General features: G+C 39.7%; 2 protein-coding genes across 2 annotated transcripts; one reads left to right on the top strand and one right to left on the bottom strand.

Moving 5' to 3' along the window:
* Positions 1–131: 131 nt before the first annotated feature.
* Positions 132–9,468, top strand: LOC139740925 (dynein regulatory complex subunit 3-like). The gene is made up of 12 exons (XM_071651513.1): positions 132–191; positions 672–872; positions 1,483–1,599; positions 2,465–2,631; positions 3,390–3,536; positions 4,333–4,452; positions 4,970–5,082; positions 5,961–6,135; positions 6,630–6,761; positions 7,499–7,569; positions 8,226–8,349; positions 9,223–9,468. The coding sequence occupies exons 2-12, from the start codon at positions 713–715 to the stop codon at positions 9,466–9,468; spliced, it is 1,572 nt and encodes a 523-aa protein (XP_071507614.1). The 5' UTR covers positions 132–191; positions 672–712.
* Positions 9,469–12,891: 3,423 nt separating this feature from the next.
* On the bottom strand, positions 12,892–19,173 carry LOC139740939 (ATP synthase mitochondrial F1 complex assembly factor 2-like). The gene is made up of 6 exons (XM_071651525.1): positions 19,051–19,173; positions 17,804–17,997; positions 16,736–16,833; positions 15,322–15,515; positions 14,662–14,777; positions 12,892–13,029 (listed from the first exon to the last, which is right to left on the bottom strand). Exons 1-6 carry the CDS (start codon positions 19,163–19,165, stop codon positions 12,892–12,894), a joined length of 855 nt encoding a protein of 284 aa, XP_071507626.1. The 5' UTR covers positions 19,166–19,173.
* Positions 19,174–22,359: the final 3,186 nt, after the last annotated feature.

Below are 22,359 nucleotides of genomic sequence, written 5' to 3'. Positions count from 1 at the left end.
TGGTCAGTGCCGAGGGTGTAATTAGCGCTCGGGTAAGTTTTAGCATCAACGACGTGCCACAAGCAGTTTGTACGCACGTACGTACAACCGATGTATTTAGCAGGTGCCATTATACGTGTTGAGGAGCTCCATGACAACAATTGACGCGGACGTCAATTTCACCCCGACCTGGATTGATAAGCTTTAGATCGGTATGTTTCCCATTCCTATCGTATAAGCCCCTCATACTTGGTTAAATACTTGGGTTCCAGCATTTTCTGACACTTTGTGTTGAATGTTGTGTCCTCTAGTGCTGAACTAGTCAAAATGTTATCGGATAAAGTGGGAGCTCTCATCGGCAGTCCCACATGTTCATTTATTTGTAATCTATGCTAACTTTCATTGCCACCCTTTTGCCAAGTTGCAATCCTGCACTGCAGGAACAAAATAAAGCCGCTTTCTTGTTAGAACACTATTTTTTTCTAGATCTTAAATTGTTATTAATGATAAAGGACTTTGCCGTTTGGACACAATGGCAAACACACAAAACTGATACAAACTAAAAGTCAGTCATTTTTATGGTTGTTCCTTCGTCAATGTTCTTATCATTGCCATTGCCATTAATTGGCAAGTGCCTTGGCATTGGCGATATTTTTAATGCAAACTAGGTTTCACTTCATGTGATTCCACAGTTCTGTAGGTTGAAGGGTGAGAAGAAGGAGAAGGAGTAGAGATGAGTCGTCTGTACGACACCGTGGAACCGTCGGTGATCGACGAAATCATGCTGCAGAAAGCAGTGGAAGAGCAGGGTCCCAAGGAAGAAGCCGGCCGCATAGCAAAGGCAGAGGGCATTGACTTCACAGATGTCACACAGCTCAGACTGGACTTTAAAAGTAAGTATCCCAATCTGTTGTGGGGGGGGGGGGAATCGTACAAGAAAACATCAACTCCTTATGTTCCATATAATTCATTGAAATGTGGATTGTGCTGGCGTTTGAATACTGGGCATTGATCTAATTTGTAATGTCTATACTCTGCACTAACTATTTTACTATGTATTTTTTTTCTTGTGATATATGTGTATAAAACTGAAACCGAAAGAAAATGTTCATGACTTGTTGCTTTGAAGTGCCCTTTGTTCTTTGGACTAGTATACCATTCGTTACAAGAGCAGTGAGCAAATATTGTGCAATCAGTATCTGCAAAGGAATTTGATGATCAACATAGAAATACTAAACTGATACATATCCAGGAGATATAAAAGCATATTTGCAGTAATGTGTTGTACCTTTGGATGTAAAAGTTGTTCTGTACTTAATATTATGTCAATCAACAGGAAAATCAGTCTCTGCAAGTGTCATTTTTATCTTCCTTTGAAAATGAAGTAATAGTATTGTCGATCAGATGGCACAGTCATATTTAATCAAAGAATGAAATGATATCAAGTTGCAAAGTTACAGTACATGGGCCATTAAGAAGTAACAACTATTTTGTTTTCTGTAGATATTCTCAAAGTTGACAACCTGTGGCAGTTTAACAACCTGGTCAAATTACAAATGGACAACAATATCATTGAGAAGATTGAAGGCTTGGACACACTGGTGCATCTTGTGTGGCTTGGTAAGTCTTTGTGCATTACCATATGAAAAGAAACCAATCATCACACATAGATACATAATACTTTATTTCATCAGATTCTCATCATGGTGATTTGTTATGAAATGTGTTGAGAAAACTGACAATGATTTGCTCTGAATCAACATAGCATTGCATATTAATTCTAATCCCCTGACATTATCACATGGACGAACTACAGCATTAATTTGTGAATCTCTTTGTCTTGAAAGAATGTGTACCATAAAAAATTATAAAGGGGGTAATGGTAATTGGGAATAAATTATGTGTCTTTTTTGTAAGATGTTTTGTTTTGCTTCCTATGATTTACAAAATTTCCAAATATATGAGTCACTGATTTGTATAATATTTACCTCACATCTATTGATCTATAATGCATTCTTTTAGAGTTTGATTACAAAATATCAATATTATTATTTTTTTTTGTCAGTATCTTTCCGATTTGTCCCAACAACTGTCTGGGGTCTTTACTTTCCAGTGACAAAAATACATGAACAAAAACAATACAAGATATAATCAAGTTTGTGATTTTAGTATGAAATGATTTTTAAAAATGCACATCATTGAGTTATAAGCCCAACACCAATGATCGTTACAGCAGTACCCACTGTAGTGACAAGTGCAAATTCTCGTGAAATGTGAAAAAATTCCTGCCATTTAAGCACACTGAATTTCACTCTGTATAAGATTCCGACTTCTGCAAGTTGTTTGACTTCCATGTGACCCCCCCCCCCCAAGGAAGTATATGTCATAGTCATATGACATATACATTCATAGAGGTGTGCAGGTACTGTATGTTTCAGTTTTCGAGATTTCCATGATGATGTCACTTCTGTTTTTCACTGTACAGACTTGTCATTCAACAACATCGAGGTGATCGAAGGATTGGACAAGCTGGGGAAGCTAGAAGACTTGACGCTGTACAACAACCGCATCTCGACCCTGGAGAACATGGACAGCCTCACCAAACTTCATGTCTTTTCCATTGGCAACAACAACCTTTCGTCCCTGGAAAATGTGAGACATATATTCCATTTCAGTACAGAGGATTGCAGCAAGTGAAAGTTGCCAAAAGTGCAGGAACCACGGCCGTAACCTGTATGTAAATTATGTAGTGTTTGCAGGGCTGCTGCCATGATAACAATGATTTAGGAATATTGAATCTTACCAAACCTCTCCAATAATTTTCAATATCTGCAGAGACTCCAACTCTCCCGCTTTCGATGGGAAAACTCCCGCCGAAAGCCCATTTTTGCAAAATCTCCTGTTCTCTCGCTTGAGATTTAATTTCTCCCACCCTGGCTCTGTGTCTCCCGTTGGAAATGATGTCTTACTTATTGCAATCGTATGTTCGAAAATAAGCCTTAGATAGCACAAGAGAGCATCTAGAACCCTAGAGCTAGAGCTAGACTTGGACCCCAGCCGCAAGTAACTTCGTGCTTCGCGCTCGTGGTGTACGCTTCGCGCACATTAACTTGGAGTCTCCCGTTTGCTAGGGGTTTCAGGCGGGAGAATCTCCAGATCAGAAGGTGCTTGGGGTTGGAGTCTCTGTATCTGTCAATTGTGATTTGAATTTGGTTTAACTTTGGTATAATGCATAGCATTCTGCATAACGTCACAAGATGCAGCAGAAAGTTGTAATTGATATGTCCGACTTAACAGGGTTTTGATTTTCAAAATTGACTTTTTATTCACAATATTGCATGATGGAACTTGTCTGTACTGTGCAAGTAATAACCATATTCTGCTTATTCTTTGTTCACTCATCATTTCAGCTCATCTACCTGAGGAGATTCAAGAGTTTGCAAACTCTGAATCTTGCTGGGAATCCATTTTGTGACGACGCCAACTACAAACTTTTTGTCGTTGCCCACATTCCGACACTGGCTTATCTTGACTTCAGGCTGGTGGATGAGAACACAGTGAGCATGTTTACATATTCCTCTTAGTTCTTTTTTATTACAGTATTCTCATAATCATAGGCAAACATCAATTATATGAATCCAGCAGGCATTCTGTAGAAGAAGATGACATTGTATCTACATTTACCTTTTGTAGTTCTGATATAAAAATGAATTATGTCCTTTTTCAATCATATTTTAGATTACAGCTGTAATAATAGTAATGATAATAATAAATGCTTATATAGCACATAATATTCCTGGACTCTCTATGCGCTTTACATAATTGGGTAAAATACCATAAACTACAACTTACATAATTTTAACAAAACAACATAATTAAACATACAAAATACAACTTATCATAATCATTTAATAACAAAACAAATATGTTTTTAAGGACTTGAGGAAAGTGTGAGTACATGTGATGGCCCTAAGTTGACTTGGTAATTTGTTCCAGAGTACACGTGCTGCTGACTGAAAAGCCCGATCTCCATATGAACATGTTTAGGTTGTTGGTATGATTAATAAATTCCGGCTAGAAGATCGTAGATTTCTTTGTGGAATATATTCAATGATCATGTCAGACAAATAGGAAATTTTGTTTTGCAAAACTGTCTGCTGAGCACTTGTGGCAATCAATGGTTTCTTTTTATTTCTTTTCTAAACCCTGATATAAGTGAAAACCCCGATATAACAAGGTAATCGTAATTGTTTTAAGATTCTTATTTCAACGAGGTTGCCCAGCAAGTATTTTCCCAAGTACTCTTTCCTTAATTTGTTCTGCTCATTCCTCTGTCTCTTGTCCCATCAACAGAAAACAGCAGCTGTAGAGCAGTACAGATATGCGATTGAGGAGCTGATGGCAGACGAAGCAGCAGCAGAGAACAAGAGGCTGGAGAAGGAGCTGAAAGAGAAAGAGTTTGAGAAGCAGACGGTAATTAGTCATTCAATGCTGCCCTCTGTAGGTGAACTCAGACCTCTTCGGCCAAGATAAATTCAAGCTGCTTCATGAATCATGTTCTTAATGCCATAATCCAAAATAGATATACAGTGCACTCCCTTTATAACGAACACTGTTATAACAAAATTCCAGTTACAACAAAGTAAAAATTCAGGCTGCACTATTATCCGCTCTTTGTCTTTTATTGTTCATTTGTTTGGTTACAACGAAATTTCGATATAACAAAGGAAAACTGCCGGTCCCGAGGACTTCGTTAACGGGAGTCCACTGTATCACAATACAGTACTGGTGGTACACAACTATTTTCAACAACCATATTTATATATAGAAGGCCAGCAGCTGTATCAATGTTACTTTGTTTCTGATGAACTAGACCTTTTTACATGTTATATATCTGCATATTGTACTTGCAGTATGCATTTCATTCTGTAAACCCCTATATTGTGATTTATCTTATCCTCAAATTTCGCATTTATTTGATGTTTTCCAGCTTGCCTATGTGGAGAACCTGGATGGACCACACCTGTTTGATAGCATGTTTGCTGATGATCCTGAGGCAAGCAAACTGGCCGCTCTGCCTGGTGTCGACGAACTTCTCGCTGTATATCCTTTAATACCTCATACAATTTATTGCATTGAAGCTTTCACACAGTGTATTGTATATGCATGCCTGCTTCAAGTTACCGGTACTTGATTCTCATGTTGTGCTTGGAAAAATCTGGAAGTATGGCATTGTTTACGCTTTCACACCATAGGAAAGTATTGTTCATTCATTCATTCATTCATTCATTCATTCATTCATTCATTCATTCATTCATTCATTCATTCATTCATTCATTCATTCATTCATTCATTCATTCATTCATTCATTCATTCATTCATTCATTCATTCATTCATTCATTCATTCATTCATTCATTCATTCATTCATTCATTCATTCATTCATTCATTCATTCATTCATTCATTCATTCATTCAAATGTTACTTGCTAACTCCATATGTTTGATTTATGTACATACGTGTATATGAGACATAAGCAAGCTTGTATTCACTGGTTACTGGTGTAACCTGTTTTTGGAATAAATTTTCCTTTTACTTCAGCTCATCACGGTTCAATTTGAATGATTAAAGAATGTAGTGTTTTAAGTAATCAAGAATGCATGTTCTTCCTTCCCTCAATCATATGTGAAGTGGCAATAAGGATGGGGATATTCTCCAATACAGTCAACCTTGCTTAAGTCAACCTTGTATAAGTCAAATAATTGCCTAAGTCGAAGGTCTTATCAAGTCCTCTTCTTTTTACTTTCTATTGATTTTAATCCCTAATAAGTCAAATTTTCTCTAAGTCAAAGCTATTTCTTCAGTCCAAATAGATTCGACTCGGGCAAGGTTTACTGTAGTTATGCATGAAAGTACAGCTGCAATATGTCTGATTTCTCGGAATTCCTGGTGTAATGATGTTAGCCTTGACTCCAGTGTACCTACAAAGACAAGATGGTGGCCATCTGCCAGCAGGTCTTCCAGTTTGGTCTCCAGGAGCACGAGAAGCGGTGCAAGGAGGTGGAGGAGTTCTACTCCTGCGTCCAGGAGGCCAAGGAGGAGAACAAGGACATGGCAGTGCAGAAGATCGCCGAGTTCAACAAGTACAGGAAAAAGGTGAGATGGGGAAGACGAGTGTACGATAGTTCCCATACCACACTTTTTTTTTCTTTTTTTTTTGGCGAGTGTTTTGTTCTCTGTAGCATACAAGTGTGCGTTACAGACTGTGCTCATCAGGGGCCACAGAACGTATGGGGCCTGTGGCCCATGGAGGGGGGATTTGTCAGGGTAACACTTGTGGTGGGATCAAGGGGTAATATTCCTCCCCTCCCCCCTTATTGGTGAAAAATCTCTGAAAGCCATGGAAAGTCATAGGTTATCTTGACCTTCTTATCTTTCAAATTTGTTGTTTCTTAAAGAGACAAAAGAGTGGAGAGGATATGACAGCACCCCCCCCCCCCCATATCACAGGACAGCTGTTAGAGCCAACTTTACAGAAACGCTGGCAGCTCACTCAAAATGATGTCATATTATACTTTTCTACCTTGTGTAAACATTTTTGAGTAACATTCATTCCTTCCTCCCCCATCTTCTACCAATGTCTCGTGCAGGTGATGAGCGAACTGGTGGTCATGAGTGACCAGCGGGCCATCGAGTCTCAGATGAACGAGTTCAGGGGAGAGGTGGAGAAACTCTGGGACACACTGATGGGCTTTGAGCTACAGCTGGTGGACCAGCTAGAGGTGAGGACACACACACACACACACACGCATTCATCAGAATATTTGTCTTGAGGTTTAGCACGGCAGGGTCTAAAAACCAAGACTATTATAAGCCCTGTCTTGCTCATGACCAGTAATATACCCTCAAGGCCATTCATTTAACCAGTACCTTTAAACAGAAACATCAAAAATCATAATTGTAGTCTCAGCTTAATCACTGCCTCTAGTGAAATTTATAAGCTGGTAAAATAAGATTGTGAATGAAAATTCAGTATGCGAATGAAGTTCTGGATTTCTTCTCTATTCTATTACTGGTTGTGTGTTTTTTTTTTTAATCTGAAGATGCATGCAACCTGATGTAAAGTATAGTGTAAAACAGTAGCCTGATAATGTAAGGTAATTTGTACATGTTATCAGTTTTTCCTAGCAATATATACCATTATAAATTTTGATTATCCAAGAACACTAAAGAATACTGAACACAAATGGAAACTGGGATGACAGATAAGTTTCAAGATACAGTTTGTGCTCTGTAATTTTAGAATCATATCTTCGAAATTTCAGTAGATGAGCAAGTAACAAAAATTGAGAACTGTCGCGTTTTCATATGCTGCTATGTTTTGTATCTATCCAGGCAGAGTAATAACTTGGCAGGTTTTACTCTGAATCTTGAGCAAGAACACTGAATGTGCTGGATTTTTTTTTTCATTGATATCACTAATCAAAGCTTCCATTGTTTTGCTTTACTCATCTTACAGGATACCATCAAAGATTTTGAGAGGAACATGGCTGACATGGTGTCTTCATTCGTGGAGCACGTCCAGGGATTATATCCTTTTTAATGACACAAACTGTGACCATCCAAAACTAATTCTGGTATTAAACGAAGAGAATAAAAGATTCATGGAATACATTCTCTTGTCAACCCATATTAGACTTGAAATGCATGATGGTTTTTGGTTGAGGTTGATTCTGTGTTTTGTTTTGTTTTGTTTGTTGGTTGGTTTTTTTTTTTTTTTTTTTTTTTTGGGGGGGGGGGGGAGGTAATAATCTTATTGCCTTCAGAAATAACATCCAGCACAGGTGATAAATGACCACTGAAGTGTAAGGAAAAACAGTATTTTTACAGTGCACTCCCATTGTAACGAACACGATTATAACCGAATTCCTGTTACAATGAAGTAAAAATTCAGACTGCGGCAGTATCAGGTCTTTAATTTTTTTTCTATTATTATCTGTTACGTTATAACATATTTTTGATATACCGAAACAGAACTGCCGGACCTGAGGACTTTGATATAATGGGAGTCCAATTTATATTGTATATGGTACTATTAGTCAGCATCTTCAGGCACAGAAGATGTGTCTTGTTGTTGCTGTTTTCCCTATGAATGGTGAAAATGGTAAATAAAACTGCACCAAAGCATTCATTCTGTGTGACTAAAAGGCAGCCGAGTCTTTTCCCTTGACCAGGATTCCCTGCACGATATCCCAGACAAGAGACCTGGAGAACGTCCACCATGAACGCCTCCTGGAGATCGCCATCATCACGCTGGAGAAGTATGTCAAGAATGAACTGGACGACGAGCTGCCAGAAGACCTGAGAATGGTGGGTTTTTCCTTCTCCTCCCCCCCCCCCCCTTCTGCTAATTCTTTTTTACACCACTCTCTTTCTACAATCTTTCTCTCTTTCTTCTTTTTAGCTTCTAATGTTATCTTTTTTTTAATCAGATGCCAGCATATTCAATACATATCTAGGTCTGCACATGTGTAAGTGTATGTGGATGTGCCTGTGAAAGTGTGTTTGTGTGTGTTTGGGGGGGGGGGGGGGGGGGGGTGGAGGGATTATGAGAAGGAGTTAAATGGAGAGTAGAGGGTTGGGGGTTGGAATATTCACACCACTTTCTGCATTGTGTTGGAAAGAGCATAATACAATACAAGGTACATTGTATGTTGTTCAGAATCTTTACTATCAAATTTTGTGGATGTAGTAGAATGTGTGATGTACATCCAGTTGATAAAACACAAACAAATTCCTGACAAACACAAAGAAAATTCCTGACCCATTTAAATACTTGAATTATAAATGTGGTCCAAGTGTCCTGCAGAGCATATCCCGACTTGTATAGATATGTTATATGTGAAAGCAAATGTGGTATGGTAAGCCTTTGACTCCAGGAGATTCCTGTTATAAAGAAGTCCTCAGGATTGACAATTTTCTTTCATTATAACACAATTTCATCATAACCGAACAAATAAATTCACATGAGAAAAGAAATTGATCAATTCAGCGCTTACTTATGTCAATGTAGGGCAATCTGTCTATTAGTTGCAATGAAGAAATAAAGTATATAAAGATATATAGATTAATAATTTTGGGACACAAATTTTTACATCATTGTAGTGTTATAACGGGAGCACACTGTGTCAAACTTTTGCAAACATTTTGACAAGTCTTATTTTTTCTCTGTCCCCAAACCAGCTCCTTGTTGACAAGGACACCATCACCAATGCGGTCAGCGCTTCCCACGACGTCCACATGCTGAAGGTGGACAACCGGGAAGACGACATCATCCAGCGGGCCAACGGCTGGCTGGGCGGCCTCATGGAGCGCATCCACCATGAAGAGGAGGTCGCCCGCAACCGCGACCGGGTCAAGGAGGTCAACAACTTCATCGACCACCTCCGCGACGAGCTTGAGAACCTGGAGCTGCCCAACGCCATGTGAAGGAGCAGTAAGGAGTTTGCAGGAGATGGACGACAATGATGATCCTTGTAGAACAATACAGATTGATGCATTATGCGAGCGAAGGAGCAAGACCAATCGCAAGGAGCTTTGATAAACCTTAGAGACTGCAGCATTAAACTTTCTTTAGAAATCTTCTGTTATCTGCCTCCAACTGGGAGTACATGTATTATCTAGAGTCTTGACTCTTTTTATATCTTCATTCGACCTGCTAAACTTGTTCACATCACAAGAAGTGACATCACGATGCCAAGAATCAGAGAAAAAGAGGCCACACAGATTGCTCTCAGTCGACAACAGAGGTCAAAAGTTCATGCACTTGTAACTCACACGTACACTCCCTCAAAATTCTGAGGGAATGTTATTAGCATGGCGCAATCAGTCTGGACACCTTTTTTATTTTTTTCCGGTTCGCTGGATTGTGCCATCACTCTACTTCATGTGTCCTGGGGGGCATTTCATGAGGCATTTTGTCAGATATTTTTGTCTGACAAACTGTTGAAGCTCCTGAAATCCTTACATCTGATTGGCTGAGAGCAAATTCATCCAACTAAGTTGTCGGACAGAATGCTTCATAACATGCCCCCTCCCCCCCCCACCCCGATGAAGATATCATAAAAGAAAGTCCAATTCCAGACTACTAGGAGTGGGGCATTGCCATTGTTTTTCTGGCTTCTTTGTAGACTCACTGCCATCTCATAATTCATGCAGATGCATACATAACTTCTTTTTTCTTTTCGCACAGTGGAACCTGATAATAACAAGGTTGGGATGCTCCTTACCTTACATGTCGCTTTGTAGTTATCCCTGATACAAGGAGATATGCGATATAATGAGGACATTTCTGTAATAATTATCAGCTCATTCTAATGAGGTTCCCTTGTATCTTTAATCCATCAGTCTTTCAAGGCTCGGGGAAGTTTTTCTGTTGAAATGAATGGTCACTTTAAAGGAAAAGTGCATGAAAATGTGATGTTTTGTGAATCATTGCCACAAGAAAATAATTGTCCGTTTAATGTGAATATACTTGCTTTTTTACATAATGATTTATAGACTATAAATGAGATAGCATTTAAAGAAATGATGGCCTTCTCCAGTACTGTTCATTCCCATACGACGATGGCTAGAAACGAGAGCTTCTATTGCTGATCTGTCCACCTTTATTGGAGAGCTGGCATACAGTAGTAAGTTCAAAGCCGGCCATGACCACAAATGATGCATAAAACTCATTTCATTGTCGTGGACATCATTGTTACGAGAAAACAAAATGGTCATCATATTTCTATCACTTCTGACATATTGAATTGCAGAGGGTTATCGCGCTTGATGTGCAGACGGTTACACTAGCAGCCAATTTATGGAACCAAAGATCATTTTTAACCCATTCCCTCCCAGAACTGACATCCAAACAGACATTTGTACAGGTTCCTGTAAGCAGTGAGTTAATATAAGAATTTGAGATTGCCAGGCCCAGCTGGCCAAACAATAAATTGTCCCTGAGGCATGTGGCTTCACTGTGTAAACATGCTTTTGTATAAAGATAATGCACAGGAAAGAGTGCATTAGTGGAGATGCTCAGCACTCTTCGAGTATTTGCAATGGTGCATATTGCAAAAAATTGCGAATACCCAGTGAGCTGTATCTCTGCTAACACCATCAACTTTAATAAACTTGTGCATTATTATTTATTATAAAATGGGTCTATGATAATAATCTAGTGGTAAAAATGTGTATTTCATAGCCCTGGGGGCTGCTCATTAATTGGGTGGTTATTGATCAACCGTGCAGACAACCATTTGAATAAAAGCAGTTGTTTAGGTTTGTGCCAGGCGTGCACAGCTAGCTGCACAGAGGGATCAGTAATCTGACATATGGGTGAAAACACAAGAACAATGCAGTTATGGCTTTCTTGCTGCACTTTTCACACTCCTGTGCATTAGTGGAAAACATGAAGAGAGCACTAGTGCCTCATTTTAGCATGTCTGACCTGGCTACAGTCATAAACCCATTTTATAATTGGTGATGTGATACTGGAACTTACATTTGCGTTCACTTAATATTTTTTAGCTTGTAATTGAGTCATTAATGTAATTTCGTGTTCATTTGTGGTACTCAATGACCAAAATTTGGAACAGAAATGCAAATTAAATTCTAGAACTTCATAGGCTACCAAAGATAGATACTGTGATCTGTCTTGAAAAAAAAAAAATCATGCAGATGCACTCAATAGAGAAGTATTAAATGTGCCTAACTGTGATTCATGGTTTGTGGAGACTAAAAAAAGAAACTTATCTGCATGCTAATTTTAATGGGGTGAAATACCGTGTAGATTACACATTGCTTCAAATACATGTATATCTTCCATGTGCTTTCAAGTTTTATCATATGAGAGTGAATATATCCTTTTTTCACTGAGAAAACAAATAAAACCTTGTGATAAATGGCCTTCACCATATTCAACTGCAGGAAGACACTTGCAAGATTGTAAGTGATCTGTAAATAACTTGTATTATATCCTTGTAAAATAAGGAACAAGAGAAAATGATACTGTACTAAGTGTTTGTGTATATGTGCTATGCAATATATTCTGTAATTGCATGTCATAAATACAGCATAATAAACCAATCTTTAATGATACAAAGAAATAGCTCTTTCAAGTGATGTCTGTTCATTTTTTAAATGTATTTCACAGTAAAAATCTTATTCACATACACCGTACTCTTAAAAAGGTGATACAGAAAAAGTATTCCACCTCAGACAGGACCTAAGAAACGCGGATCTCAGTTGATTTGTTGTGCACAGTCAAACAATATGCCAACAGGGAGGATGAATCATGCAAGTGGAACAAGCTTTATCTCATAGAGCATTTGGAAAAGCCTAATCTCATTCACCTACCATTATGCATTCCAACTTCTCTGCGAAAACTTCCTGAAGATGTATACTTAAACAACAATGATTGATGAATACACTTTGACATACATTAGACTTGCACAATGCAATGTACCACTCAGTTTTCATATTTTTGGTCTGAGCATTAACTTAAACATAGAGAAATTCAACTTATGGGGGGGGGGGCACTGGTGATGGTCGTGATGGGAAAATATTTGCAGCATAGATGGCTATTTGCAGATCAGCAGTGGGTCCATGTCATGTATCCCATACGAATATCAATTAGTCATATTGAGCTCTCTCAAGAGTTGGAGGGACGACAATCTCGCGATGGACGAATCTTGCACTGCCAGACGATGGAATTTTCGCACACTTTCCGCCTCTGCATTTGTACCCCGCAAGGAGTGCCAAAATGTTGCACTCTATGCCTAGGGATGTAACCTCTCTCAGATCTCGACCCTCAATCTCCAAAGCGAAGGGAGGTATAAGGACAATCTTCCACAGGGTCCTCCATGATCACCGAGTCCCGGACTTCTGGATTTTCTCTGTGTGCTCAGAGACAAGGTGGGTGAAGAGGACAGCTGCCGCGACCCTGGCCTTACTGTCGGCAAACTCCATGTCGTGGGCCCACTCGACGCTCCCCCACTTCTGAATCTGAAGGATGAAAGAGAAACACATGGCAGAGGAACATGACGTCTTCATCTTGACAAGAGAAAGGTGCATTGATGGAGAGAAACCTAAATCTTTAAACTTTTTATTCCAAGGTGAATTCTATGAGAAGAAATCACATGAAAACAAGAGAATATTAGAGGGGTGAAAGTTGAAGTGTCACTTTTCTTAATTTGTGTTCCTCTACAAATGAAAATTGTAAGATCACAACTGCTGATCTGTAATTTAACAAACATGTTTTTCTGACATGTTTGTTAAAATTACAGATCAACAGTTGTGATCTTACAAATTTAATCTGCAGGGGGAGACAAACTGAAGGAAAGTCACACCTCAAGAAATCATATATTTCAAACAAAATTCTCTGAGAATTGCAACTGCGTAATTGCTACATCTTGTACAAATAATAATAATTTTCACAATCTTATGTACAAAACAAAAGAAAGAGCTCTGAGGCGATGGCATAATATTTACGCTTACTACTCTTTAATCTTGAATGTGTTACTGTCACCAGTATCACTGCTCCACAGACACAGTCTTCTGGTCCTATTATGATGAATTTAATTTCATTCAGTTTGTTTTACAACTGATACAGTGGAAACTCGATATAACGAGATGGTCGGGACCGAGTCATTTTCCTCGTTATAGCCGATATCTCGTTATATCAGTAGGCATAAAAGAAGGCATAAAATAAAGACATTAATTTGCACATGTGGGACTACCCATCATATTTCAATCAATACTGATAACTTGATATTGTGTGTGAGGGAATTACTCACCTTTATGGGTAAGAAGATGTTTTTCGCCAAGGAAATCCAATATCAAGAATGTGTTTCTTGTTAATTGTAGATGTTTGAATTTGTAACTTTATGTAGCTTGCGATTGTATCAAGATCGTCTGTGGATTGGTATGTGGTTATCGTATGGGTGTGTGTTGTGTGGAAAGCTTGAATATGGTCTGCATAATGCTGTGTGTATATGTGATACATTCTGTATGTACATTATGAATGCGTGTAATTGTGTGTGAAGACGGGGAATTCCCTAACTAGAAGGCCAATCACAGCATCAGATTGCCTCACACCTGCTAAACGTCATGATGATGTCATGTATACATATGGCCGTCCCACCACATTTCCTACAGGTATGTGCGTGCACACACACACTTCACACGTACAACATGCAGTGCTAGCTGGAGTGCACTGAAGAAAATGATTATGTGTGTACAAGACAGTTTTTGGCGCATCAAGCATTACAATCTCGGAAGATGATAGCACAGGCGAAGTAAAGCTTTACCGAAGGCATATTGCTTTACCTCGCTATAGCAGGTTTGATTTACTATGTTTTTCTTTGTTTGGAAGTCACAAAATTTATCTCGTTATAGCAGTTATTTCGTTATAGCCGATCTCGCTATAAGAGTAGCATTTTACATAGACTTCTGTGGAAGGACATTTGGGACCGAGAAAATTTCCTCGTTATAACCGATATCTCGTTATAGCAGTGTTCGTTATACCGAGTTTCCCCTGTATTATCAAAACTAATGGGAACGAGGAAGAAGTGCTCTCCTTTGAATAGCAATAGCAGCTCTCTTCCCAAAACGTACTGAGATGTAATGTATGTTTACCTGAAACTCCAATTCTAGTCTTGACAGTGATACCGCTCTTTCCACAGTGATCTCTCGGTCCATCAGGGCAAACCCTAAAATGACCGACTTCAAGCAGTCCACAGCATTTTCATAACCTGAAAGGAAAGGAAAGCAATCGTTCTACAGAGAATGACATCAAATTCATCATAATACACAAAAATTCTGTGCATTTCAATGTGTTGCACAAAGTCTAATCATATTTTTTGTTTGGCATGTATTCAAAGTTATGTGTTCACATCTGTCTTTCTGTTTTCTGTCATTTACATATTGCTTGTTCTCTGATATCGATATTTATCAAATGACATACTTAACACATGTATAAATCATCACATTGTAAAAGTAATGATGAGCAGAAATGAATTTCTTTTACGTCTTAATCACAAAGAGCACACCACTACACGTATATATGAAGCTCAATCTGAGTCTGAAATTGACAATTTTTAACAGCCTACATGTATATGACAGAATGATCTAATGTTTCAACAACGATTCATTGACACAAATCTTCTGTCAATAGTAATGCATGCACTGACCTTTAACTAGGAATAGAAACATATTTTTTTTCCCCTGCGGGACAAACAAACTTAGAAATTAGAGAATCAGTAGACACAGGAAGAAGATACAATGAGGATGACTTGCCAATCAACGCCCAGTCAGAATGAGTCTCTAAATGGTGCTCCAGAGTCTTGTATGTCTCTGGCGGGATCTCCGGCAAGGCGATGGAGGTCGTTGAGGTGATGCTGACCCCGTATCGCTCATTGATCCAGTCCAGCATGGGGTCCCAGTTCATCTTCTGCATGGCCACTAGCTCGGGGGGTTCCTCCAGGCGATAGCTGGCAGAAGTGACATGATACAGAATCTTTCACAAAATCATACTTTTTTAAACTTTGTGAACTGCTGGATACACTGCATACCTCATGCCGTTTTCATTTACGCACATTTCTGGAGTCAAGTGCTTTTTGCGACTTTAACAACATACGAAAATGCTATCTCTGATCCCAACAAGAATTCAATTTCTACACATACATGAAGAGGTGTGTAGGCATATATCTTGCTGCATCTACTGTGTGAATGGAAGCACAAATTTAAGCACTCACAAAATTGTTCGCAAGATCAGATTCACAACAAATTTCGCTCGGTAAATATATGTCATATATACAGTATCATGTACCAGACTCTAGCATGTCATGAACAGCGTGTTTGAAGACACTGAAATGAAATGACATGCTGTAACGTTTGGAGGGAAACTCCAGCCTGAGATTGTGTTCATTTGTATGAAAATCAAAAATTACCAGAAAATCAATGAAAATTTTTTTTGGAAAAAAAAATCAGATCCACATGAAAAGTTATAATTGTAAATGTTTAAGAATGTACAGCAAATTGGCAACTCCATGTGATCTTGGTGTTGAGCAGCTTCCAATCTTATTCTCTATTTTTTTCTCATACACATAATTTCATTAATTTCAATTTTTCTCAAAAATTTGGGCACACACAGAACTTATCCACTGAAGAGGACATACACAAACACTTTGGCCTCATCATATACCAGGAACAGGTCTGAAGAAAATGTTTCTTACTTGGGAGAAAAACAAATAGTGCTTTTTTAGTTTGCGTGCACACTGAATGAAAAGTAGCTCAACACCTAAATGACACTTGTCTTCTTTGCTAAACTACTTTTAGGGCATTTCATAACCTTTTTGTGTGTCTGATTTCTCAATCAAAATTTCCACTAATCAACTTCTCTGATCTTCTGTCTTCATGTAAAGCAACAGTTCCATGACATTTGTTCCGTGGCAATTGCTCCCATGCACACTACTCAAACATAAATTCTAGCCACAAACATAACCCTTACCCTAACCTTAACCCTAATCCTAATCCTCATATCAAACTACAGCTAAAACCCTATATCAGAACCCTAACCCTAACCCTAAGTCCTTGGAGAAAATAAGACCAGAGCAACTGTCACAGGAGCAAATGTCATGTCACCATAGCAACATAATATTGGGATGGAAATTCCCTTTGGGCTTCAGATGCTGGTGTCTGGGGATCTCACCAGAGCGTGTCTGTCTCAAGGAAGTGCAGTATGCTTTTGATCTTCTGTGCTTTGGTTCTGTGCGTCGGATTGTCGAGAGCCGTATTGCACAGGGACGTCTGTAGAGCAAAACAAACAAAACACACAAACTTGACAATGACAACACAGTCAGCGATGATCAAGCTCTCCAAGTCCAGGCCCTTCCAGTGGGTTACAGAATAAACATGATAAACTTCTCTGACCATTTGAAGGCTGCGATATTGGGAACTTCCTTCGATAGATGACTTATCAACTTTGAACAACTACACAAGTTTTCCTGTTTCCAGTTTCAAGTACATGATGATAATGCTGAAAAAAAAAAGTGTATTGTCCTCAGAACTTTTGCTACATCACACCAATGAAAACATTTGAAATTTCTGCCTAGAAACAGCCTGATCTACTTAATCATGCAGGCAGCATGCAGGTGTGGGGCTTGTAAGAAGAATTTCTAAAGCTTTGATTGAAAAAAAAAAAAACTTCACTGTATGATTTATGCTGGCATATATGAGTATTACTTCATATAATGGCAATGTCACATGGGAATACAGTAGTTGGTAACAAGTGACAATCAGGAACACAAACACAGCGGTAGGCCTATGCTGCTAGTAACAAGTCTTGACCACTTGATATATTCACATACTTTTACTGTGTCACAGATTTCAGTGGTCAAGCATCCAGATATTTCACAGTGTTGGTAGTATATTCTGAAAGGATCCATACTTGGAATCATATAGGAAGCTTATATCATTAACCACAGACCAGCTATTCCTATGACTAGTAGATCCTGTTTGTGTCCCAACCAACTCAAAACAGAAAACAACAACAAAAAATGCTATCATTCAAACAAACATAAACTTACATGAAAGGAAGATATTATTCAGAGGGGTTAAGGTTCAGGTTTGAGTTTCTTTAATTTGTCTCCCCCTACAAATGAGATAACACATACTTATCAAGCCAAGAAATTAATGTGTATTTGAAAGACCAGCATTAAAAAAAAACAAACTGCACAGCAGTGGACAAAATAAAAAAGCAGTTCTACGCAATGCTCACCAAATGCATATAATGCTGCTTGATGACTTCTTGCTGGGCATCCCATTCTGTTGCCACGGCAACGGCCAGGGACTCTGTGGGAAGAACGAATGCCTTGCCGGTCGGGGTTCGGAGTCTCCTCTTGTCGAGATTGATTTCAAATGCCTTGCTAGAGGATTGGGTGATGGACACATTCTTGTAGAACCGCTTCCGCTCTGGGGTCAAAGAAATTTGCACAGGTTAATTGTGACATTGGCAGTAGCCCGTTGAGGATGGACTGATTTTGCTATAACACACATTTCCCATCTAGACACCCGAGTATTCTCAGGACTCATCTTCAATGGGTAAAGAAGCACTGAAAGATCGAAGTGCCATGCACTATAATGACAAACTATTCTTTCTTCCTCTAAATAGCCCTACTGAGTTATGATGATTCTACAACTCACAAGGTTTACCGAGTGCTACTCCATATTCCTTAAAAGTAAACATTTGGGGAACTACAAATCCCCCTCCCTCATCCTTCCCAAACACGCATCCACTATGCACACAAATCCCTCAAATACATTAAACATCCCCACATACATCAAGGGATTTTTTTTCTCTCTCTCTTTAAACCATCGTCTAGTTTTTCGACTCACACATTTTAATCCCCTTTCATTTCCCCGTCCCTTTTGTACTTTTGATTCCACTATTCTATACATAATCATGATAATTACATTGTCATCTGTCAGCATCGTTAACCTACACGTACTTAATTTCTCTCCCTTCGTTTTGTGAAGTATCTGCCAGAATTTCACATTCATTTCACTTCTCTCTCTCTCGATCTCCATGAATGATTTTCCAAATGTCCAACTTCTCCCTCCAGTTTTATCTTTCTCCTCCCGCCCAGAGACTTTACCTAAGTTTTCCTGATTTTCACTCTCTTCTTTCTTACAAAATTACAGCCTTACCTCTCTCTCTCTCTCTCTCCCTCTCTCTCTCTCTCTCTGTTTCCTATTTTCCCATCTTCAAGTGGTTTACTGACTAGTGTAGCTTAATTTCAAACTCACTGCTACACAGCCCTGTCGCTGTACAAAGTCGTTTCGCATGGCCTCTTGTCGCCGTGCGTGCAGAGCAAAGCACGGCCACACTCACTTGTGTACAGCGACAGGGCGCTAGGCTAGGGCTGTGTTAACCCCGCGCCCCGGGCGCTCGGCTCCTATGTGAAGGAAGGCTGCTTCGCGTGTGTATGATTATGTGTAATCATAAATCAGACACAGTTACTTCACCTTGGTAACGACGTACGAAGAGCGCCTGGAGAGGTGAATCTTTATGTAAAAGCTGTCGGACACAGCCGCCTCCTGACCCGGAGAAAAATGAACTGCAATTCTTCAGCACATTCATAATTTCGCTCTTGTTTTGAACCACCGGTACCTTTTTCGCACCCGCGCTCTTACTGCATGCAGCTTCTGCACATGCTTTACAGTACTAGTATTACGCAATCGGGTAAGGGATGATTGTGTAGCGCAGAAGATAAGCGTACTGATGCAGAATTTGTGGCGTGTGCGGACTAAAACGTCAACGCTCGCGCTATGTTCTCAGACTCCGGACAGTCTGCAAGTCGGCTGGGATACATACAACCCTGCTTTCATCGGCCTCCAGAATGCACTAGCTCAAGGTCAACAGTGCTTGGATTGTCAGCTCCTGCTGCTTCTCCTCGTGATTGAGGTACAAGTAGCTTTGATATCTTCTCCTCAACTTCCTCCTTCTCTTTGCTCCTTCAACTTCGTCCTCCTCTTTGTCTCTTTATTCTTCAAATCGTTTTCTTGGTTGTTTTCATCACTTTCCCCCCTTTTCTTGGGGAAAACACGCATTGTAGTAATTAGAGGCTGGTTGGGAATCTTTACATTAATAACCATGGGCGTCACCAGGGGGGTGCGTTGGGTGCGAACGCACCCCCATTCAGATCCTTCAAAAAAAAAAAAAAAAAAAGCTTCAGTCTGCAAGCGACTTCAACGCCGGACGCTAAATAATTATTCTCTTCTATTTGTTTTTAATTTTGCACCAGGGACATTTTAAAAAAAAAAATCGTGGGCAAAAACAATTCGCACCCCTAGTTCTGGCAGCACTGATTTTATACATATCTACTAGTATTCTATACAGTGTTTACTATGTATCGACCGTACTGTACATCCGTACGGTACGGAACACGTACACGTTTGCATGTACGTGTGCTACTTACAAGTATGTAGGGTCTATGTAGGTTACTTCTGGGGTAAGAAAATCATCTAAGGTAAGAAAATCTTCTATGATTTCTTTTAACCATGAAATAGGTGTATAGTGTGAAACATTGTTCAAAAAGCCCGGAGCCGACAAAAGATTGTGATTCAGCGTGATTCCTGGGGCCCGTTGCATAAAACTCCAACCAGATTTTTTTTCCGGTTGAAATCACAAAATTCCGGTTGGAAGCTCCCAACCAGAGTTTTTATGCAACGGATTTACATTCTTAGGTTAGCAACCTTAAAAAATTCAGGTTGGGCAAATCCCAACCTGAATTTTCTAAGGTTGCTAAAAAAGTTTTATGCAATGGGACCCTGGTTGGCATCCTGCATAAAAGCAGTATGTGCGCAGTGTGTACTCAGAATATCCGAACGGCAAAAAGAGTCGCTATACAATGTTGCACAATGTGATGTAGAATTTACACCTTTGTACCTTACGCTTCGTTATATCAAAGCTAGATCATTGATTTTGCAGTGTTGCTTTACATATATACTATAGTCTATATAAAAATGTCTTGCATTGCCAATAAAAAGACTTGACCTTTATGGGCTAATTCCTAACTTTTCCATGTATATAATACACACACACAAACAAACACTCACAATTAGGGGATGCTCTAAAGTGCAGATTTTGGACATCCTTCCCCCGCTTGGTCACTTCGACGCCACCTCGCTGGTTATACTTCCCCCAGTCATGAACATAAACCGACACCCTTGACTACCAGTGGCGGATCCAGGGGGGGGGGGGGGGGGGGTGCACCGGGCGTCCCCCCCCCCCCTCACAATTTCCAAAGCGAAAAAATATAGCTTCAAATGGCAGTTTTTGTCCGCTCGCTCGCATTTAGTCGTATAATGCCATTGAAGTTGCTGCCAGTAATTGCCGGCAGTTGCGCCCGGTGCGCCCCCCCCCCCCCCCCTCAATTTCCAAAGCAAAAAAAAATATAACTACAAACGGCAGTTTGGGGACTGTAAAATAACACAATTTTCAAGCTCGCTCGCTACCGCTCTCGCATTTAAATTCTCCTGATATTGCTGCCAGTAATTGCCAGCAGTTGCGCCCGGTGCGCCCCCCCTTAATTTCGAAAGCAAAAAAACACATAGCTTCAAACGGCAGTTTTTGGACTGTAAAATGTCAAAATTTTCGAGCTCGCTCGCATTTAAAATCTTTATGCAATTCTTCTGATGTTACTGGCAGTAATTGTCAGCAGTTGCGCCCGGTGCACCCCCCCCCCCCTTAATTTTCAAAGCGAAAAAATATAGCTACAAACGGCATTTTTTTTTTTTACTGTAAAATGTCAAAATTTTCAAGCTCGCTCTCTTCGCTCGCTCGCATTTAATCGTTATGCAATTCACCTGATGTTGCTGCCAGTAATTGCCAGCAGTTCCGCCCGGTGCGCCCCCCCCTTGATTTCCAAAGCGAAAAAAATATGGCTAAGAACGGCAGTTTTTGGACTGTGAAATGTAAGATTTTCAAGCTCGCTCGCTCGCATTCATAATAATCGTTATGCTCTCCTGATATTGCTGCCAGTAATTGCCAGCAGTTGCGGTCGATGCGCCCCCCCCCCTTAAATTCCAAAGCGAAAATATATAGCTAAAAACGGCAGTTTTTTTTTTACTGTGATGTGTCAAAATTTTCCAGCTCGCTCGCTACGCTCGCTCGCATTTAATTGTTATGCCATTCTCCTGATGTTGCTGCCAGTTATTGCCGGCAGTTGCGCCCGGTGCGCCCCCCTTTATTTCCAAAGCGAAAAAAAACATGTCTCCAAATGGCAGTTTTGGGACTGTAAAATGTCAAACTTTTCAAGCTCGCTCTCTTCGCTCGCTCGCATTTAATTGTTATGCCATTCACCCGATGTTGCTGCCAGTAATTACCAGCAGTTGCACCCGGTGCGCCCCCCCCCCCTTAATTTCCAAAGCAAAAAAAAAAAAAAAAAAAAAATGACTGTTTCAAGTCGATAAAACATGCAAAAAACTTGCATCAAATTATTTACTATTTACAACATCAAAATGCAAAAAGTGCTCACCGTGGGAGGGGGACACCCACATCCTCCCACTCGCTCACTCTTATCGCTCTTGCTTGGCCGCGTTCATGATATTCAGTGTAAATATTAAAACATGAAGTTTATTTGGATGATACTATTTTACGGGCAAATTGTTCATTAATAATCTACATCAAAATTTACTGCTACCTTAAACAAGTGGGACTGTTTCAAGTCGATAAAACTAGCAAAACATGCATCAAATTGCACCATTTACAACATCAAAATGCAATTTCAGTTCTAAGAGTGGGAGGAGGGGGGGGGGACAACAGGTACTTCT

Source organism: Diadema antillarum, unplaced genomic scaffold, assembly GCF_040938485.1.
Source record: "Diadema antillarum isolate AM-2024a unplaced genomic scaffold, OU_Dant_1.0 seq00000891_RagTag, whole genome shotgun sequence".
Lineage (NCBI taxonomy): Eukaryota > Metazoa > Echinodermata > Echinoidea > Diadematoida > Diadematidae > Diadema > Diadema antillarum.
This window is presented reverse-complemented; position numbering and strand designations above follow the sequence as displayed.